This window comes from Cervus canadensis, chromosome 19 (genome assembly GCF_019320065.1).
Source record: "Cervus canadensis isolate Bull #8, Minnesota chromosome 19, ASM1932006v1, whole genome shotgun sequence".
NCBI lineage: Eukaryota > Metazoa > Chordata > Mammalia > Artiodactyla > Cervidae > Cervus > Cervus canadensis.
Window position 1 is genome coordinate 39,656,273 of NC_057404.1, and position 6,000 is coordinate 39,662,272.

General features: G+C 36.7%; 1 protein-coding gene across 4 annotated transcripts in view; it reads right to left on the bottom strand.

Annotated features, from left to right (window-relative positions):
• The window catches only part of EMCN (endomucin), a 113,512-nt gene extending 108,065 nt beyond the window's left edge, over positions 1–5,447 (bottom strand). For 3 of the 4 annotated variants that reach the window (XM_043438300.1, XM_043438299.1, XM_043438301.1), the window contains exon 1: positions 5,229–5,447. In XM_043438300.1, the coding sequence (XP_043294235.1) occupies positions 5,229–5,298 (70 nt within the window). In that variant the 5' untranslated portion in view covers positions 5,299–5,447. The remainder of the gene's footprint in view (positions 1–5,228) is intronic. The other variant, XM_043438297.1, reaches the window with a different exon arrangement.
• Between the last annotated feature and the right edge of the window lie 553 nt (positions 5,448–6,000).

Genomic DNA, 6,000 nt, shown 5'->3' on the forward strand with positions numbered 1-6,000 from the left:
AATCTCTTGAAAATAAAAATTCTAGAATGACCACTTCTATTTTTAGACAGAGATCACTGATGAAAAAAAAAAGTGGAGTAAAAAAAAAATGCAAAATAAATGGCTTGGAAACTGAATACTTTTCCCATTTAATTTGTTTCCACGCTGGTTCACTCTTTTTACAGTAGGTCACCCATCTCAGGTAAGTTCTATCGGTAAGTGTCTAAGAGAAGGTAATAAGTAAGATAATCTGCTCTGAAGTAACTCATATATTACCTAAAATAACATATGAATTAATGATGTATGATATTTATTTGATTTTCTTCCAAATTCTCTTTTGTGAACTTTGCTTTAAGAAAAAAAAAGCCATTTTGTAATGGCTTGAGAAGTGAGGAGCAAGGTTTCTTCTTGAATATGTATAACTTTAAGAAAATATTACATAAAATATTTGACATCCAAAAAAGAGACGAAGTATTCAATTGGCCCAAAATTCATTTGGGTTTTTCTATAACATCTTACAGAAAAATCCAAATGAAGTTTCTGGCCTACCCAACAGAATCAATTCTATTTAGATATTCTTTCTCCCAGTGATTATGGTCAGAATAGCTTATCCTTCCAGATTTGTTGTAAATTACTATCACCTGATACTAGGTCATCTACCTATCCCTATCATCTACTCTGCTACAGTTTGGAAAAGACTTACTTTGATGAGAAGCCCCTTTCCTTATATTTGGTGCTCACTTCCATAGCCAGGAATCAAAATAATTCACTTGTTTGCATGTTATGTTCTATGATTCATACCTGTCCATAATCTTTTCACAAGGATAAGATGTGTGGTTAGTTGCTCAGTCATGTCCGACTCTGTGAACCCATGGACTGTAGCCCGCCAAGCTCCTCTGTCCCTGGGAATTCTCCAGGCAAGAATACTGGAATGGGTTGCCATGCCCTCCTCCAAGGGAATCTTCCCAACCCAGGGATCAAACCCAGGTCTCCCACATTAGAGGCAGATTCTTTACCATCTGAGCCACCGGGAAGCCCTCTCTCAAAGATAAGGTAGTAAACAATGTGATTATCTGATGAAGACATTAAAAATGGAAAAAAAAAAGGAATAATATGTCATGCATTTTTGTATTCATTCAGCTTATTATATCCTTATTATATTTAGAACTGTTACTACACAAATTATAATAAATGTGACCTTTACTTTCAAGGTGCTTATAGTCTGGTAGAGGAGATATGCACACAAATGACTATGAAAATAATTGCCACAAGTCAGTTATAAATATCAACATCCAGAAGAGAAATAAATTGCTTCTCTACCTTACTAATCTTCCATTGGGCAGGACAAGACTAAAAACTCTTGGGAAACAAGTGTAAAGAACACTCATTCCTCACCATCACCTCCAGGCACAGGTGAGCAACTATGCACCAGACAAATGTAATCTATCACCGGACATCTCTATTTGAGTATTTTATTAGGATTTCAAACTCACCATGTCCAAAATCAAATTCACCTAAACCGTTTCCTCCTATCTTTCCCCAGCCCTGGTGCCAATCTATTTCCCTATTTGTTATTCAAATAACATTTTCTCTATATCTCAGTTATTTTCTCTCTCATAATCAGTCAATAATATGTCAAATCACAAACTGTCTACCTCCTTAAAGCTCTTCACTGACCCTTCTTTTCATTTTATTGATTTGTAATAACATTTGCACCATTTTCTTTAGTTTTTATTTCTCCTGACTATAATAGTCTAATCTTTATCCTCCTGACAGATTAATCTTCTCAATTGATAGCCCCAAATACATAATTCCCATGCTCAAACACATTTAGAGTCTTCAAAATAGTTAACTATCTGAGTCAGTGTTTCTAACCTTGGCATTCAACATATTCTGAGACTATACTTCCAACACTTAACCTCTGTCCAACCTGTCACCTCCTTATATTTCTAGACTAGAACATAGTGGCTTTAAAGTTCCTACTCAAGACATTTCATCCATCCAGGATCTCCAGTTTTTCAAGTCTCAAAGTTTATCATAATTTCCATTTTTATATGAAGGCTTTGTTGATATTCCTACACTCCAAACTAAGCTAGTTGTGAATTCTCCATAAACATTACTACTACTTAAGACTTCCAATATAATCAAACTTATAAATTGGGGTTAGACTTAAGGTTGGAGGATGAGCCAATTATTTGACTAATCCTCCTTTTCCCCTCTTCTAGGGCAAGAATTGAGTCTTATTGATCTCTATAAACCTACAGTGTCTAGCATAGTATCTGTCTTATAGTGTATTCAATCTGTTTTTTCCCTGTGAAATAGAATGTTCAACCCCTAACAAATAAATTTCAACAAGCAGTTAAATTCATCTTCAGATACCAATAATGTGATGTTTGCTCCTGCTTGCAAAAGCCTTAAACATTTTAATCTTTCTTAAGTTAATGCAAAGTTCAAAGAGGCAAATGACACTTGAGAAATAAATTACTTCCAGGGCCTCCTTTTTCTTGGAATCCTTCTTCATTTAATTTTTCTCATTCCTGACAGTCAAAAACTCATCGATCTAGACATAAAAGCCTGAGGAGCTTAAAAGTCACTGTAGGGGTCTGTTCAGTTTTAAATACAATTTAGAAAACCTTGAGAAAGAATGACAGTTCTTTTTCAGGAAGCTCCCATACATATTTCAATAGAACAACTCTCCAAATTACAGATTATAAAATATTATACCACCAACAAAGTAACAGAAAAAGTCACTCACTGCCATGCAGAAAGATTTCCTTGATTTTCATGAAGAGTACAAAAGACTATATTGTATTTATTTAAATCTGAGACTGACAAAAAAATCAGAAAGAAAAAGAAAAGTAGTAATTTCTCTAAAAGATCATTATTTAGGAATAAATTACCATGCCAAAAAAAAAAAAAAAAAAAAAAGCATGGACCTTCTTGACAACTTGTGAATTTAAGGCAGATGAAATGCCTCCTGCAGTACCCCTATAATCAACTCTGCTGATGAAGTATGTTAAGTATTCTAAGCTTGGGGAACATTGGATAAAGCTTTGAAATCAATGTGTTTCCGGTACAGGGGATTAGGAAAAGAACTTAATAAATCAGCTTAGGAAATGCTTCATTTCCTGTACCATATCTGGGAAGGAAAACACAAAACAGGCAGAACCAGGTGCAGCAAAATCATATACGTGGATGGGAAAATCTCTTCCAATTCCTTCTGGACCTCACTCAGCTGGTCAATTTATGCTCTCTGGAGCTAATGCTCCTTTTTCTAGGATAAATGGGGTGGATTTTACAGACACTTGCCTTAAATTAACAAAGGCTCATTGACAGAGGCTGAAGCAGATAGTCATTATGTAACTGTTGTCTCTGCTCAAATGAGAAATTATTTCAGCTGGGTTAAAAGTTCCTTAGAAAGAAGATACTACTAACAGAGAGTTTGGGATCATTGCCAGTGAGCTAACAGACCTCGGTATTTTCTTAACATGACCATAACAGAAAAAATCTGCCAGGTCATCTCTGGGTTATTCTTCACCTTTCCATCTTCCTTACAGTCAGGTTTTGCAGCCTGATTCTATGGATTCTATTCCAATTTGCTTTCAGAAATACATGTAATCCATTCAGAGTTTAACAATGCAAGGGAAGTAGTATACTTATTGATGCTTGCAGACCTGGGATGGCAAACAATTGAACTCAGACGTTCAGAATTTATATTGACTTGACACGTGTTTATGAGCAGTGTTTCTAATAGCACCAATTCTGATCAATCTCCCCCATGCGAACTGCAGAGTTATTTATAAGCTAGTGCATTGATTTCTGTGTCACATCATGAATAATTTTTGTTCTGAAAAAATCAGAACTTTGTAAACCATCTAAGCTTTAACTTTTGATTTTAATACCCACTGCAACTTAAATCTGGAAGCTCCCAGATGGGTTGTAATGAATTTGATTTTGTAGTGTTTGGATATTTGTCCTAAATGTATACACATATTTTGAGAAATTAATGATAAATATTGTTCAAGAAGGAGTGTGTTTATTTTTTCTTACATAATCACTGCAAATTGGAATTTTGTAATCAGTGGACTTTTGAAAAGAGAACATGCAAAATAAAATTAGGGGCTGTGCTGGTAGCTTAGATGGTAAAGAATCCACATGCAATGTGGGAGACCTGGGTTCAATCCCTGGGTTGGGAAGATCCCCTAGAGAAGGGCATGGAAAAATTAAATTAGAATTGTTTTTCTTCCAGGGCTCCTCAGAGTCAGAATTAATGTGTCCCAACTGTGTTCTTTTATGATAGTATTTTGTATTTTGGTTTTTGCACTTATTAAATCTGTCTTGTGTTAGAATTGCATGTTTATTTCTCCCAGTGGTGTATTTACCACTATGGGCAAGGACAACGTCTTACTCATTTGTGCATACCTTGTACTGCTGAGTACATGGTGGGAGCCTAATAAATATTGATTAAATTTAATTACTTACAGTATATCTCTCTGGAAGGGTTAAAAGTCAAATGTAATCATTACTTGCAAATAGTTATTAATATAGTCAGGGCTTATATAGGTGTATATATATCCTTTGTCTAAGTTTCAGAACCTGCAGTCAATCAGTAGGGTTTTTATGTCTATAAATTCCCTGAAATGTTACACAAAATTTTGTACATATATGTGTAGAAATGTGCTTATTTCTAAAGCAAGCATCTCTACACTTTAAAGTGATTCTCCTCCTTTCTCACCCTCCCCTCTCAAGATTTTAAGATTCACCTCCCCAGGGAACTTTATCCAACCTCTCTATCAGAGGCAGAAAACAGTTGGGACAAATAATTGACCAGCAACTGCAACACAACATTTCTGATTATTATAGCCTTTCACCCATACATGACAACCTTCTTGTATGTAGACTTACATCTGAAAAGAGTACATTTTTGAGAAATAGCCCATTTTTAACCAGCATATAATCCTCAGATTGTGACTTTCCAAAAAGGCTACTGTACATTCCCAGCACCTTTTGGATGCCACGGAACACACTGGAAGGCCGCTGCCGCAGCAAACGTTTTCCTCCAGTGAAAACAAGCATCCTCTCTGTGGTGCCTTTTCCATGCACTCTCCAGCCACACGCACACGCTCAGCTCAGCACATGCCCTGCTGCATCTGCATTTCAGGGCAAACTCCCTGAGGTAAACTGAGGCTCAGAGTGCCTGACGGGTGATTTCTAATCCACACCATCAGAAAAACAAGAGAAATCCGTACCTGTGTTTTGCGCACTTCTAGAAATACTGGCCAGAAGAAGACAAAAGATGGGGCCTTGAAGCAGCTTCATAGTGCCCGAGGACGGTCACAGCAGCTCCTCTCTCCAGAGTCAGGCAGGGACAACACCCTCCCAGCCTGGCAGGGCCTTCTTAGCAAATGGAAAAGGTGTGCTGGATGTGAACAGCCACTGCCCATTCCTACTTATTTCGGGGGCTCTGATAAAGAACGGGAGGAAATGCACACACTCCCTTTGGGAGTTCAACAGAGAGGAGATTTATTGTTTCAGTCCCTTACAGGAACTCTTTTTTTTTTTTTCCTCTTCCTTTGGCAGCCATTTGTGTTTTTGTTACTACATTATTTTGTTCTTCTTCAACAAAAAGGTCAGGACGGGTTTTGAACAGAAAGAGATCTTTCTTGAGAATGGATCATACAGGCTTTCTAACTTTTGTTTTGAAAGTGTGTTTTGGAGTGATTATAAAGGGGCCTCATTAAACAGTGACTAGGTTTGGATAAAGAGGCTTTAACTGCCTGAGGGTTAAATTTTAAAACAGAATTCACAAGGAATCGACTTCTCTTTTTCCAACTTGAAAGCCAAATTAGTAAAGACCACCTTCTGGAGATAAACGCAAAACGTTATGAAAGTAGATCATGCTCTGAGTAAGGGAAAAGACTTCTTATTTAATGGCCAAGGAGGTTTTTCAGGATGTTTCTCATAGAATTAAGTAAAATCATGTGAAAGCCCACTGGTCATTCCTAGTCTTATTGTTGGAAT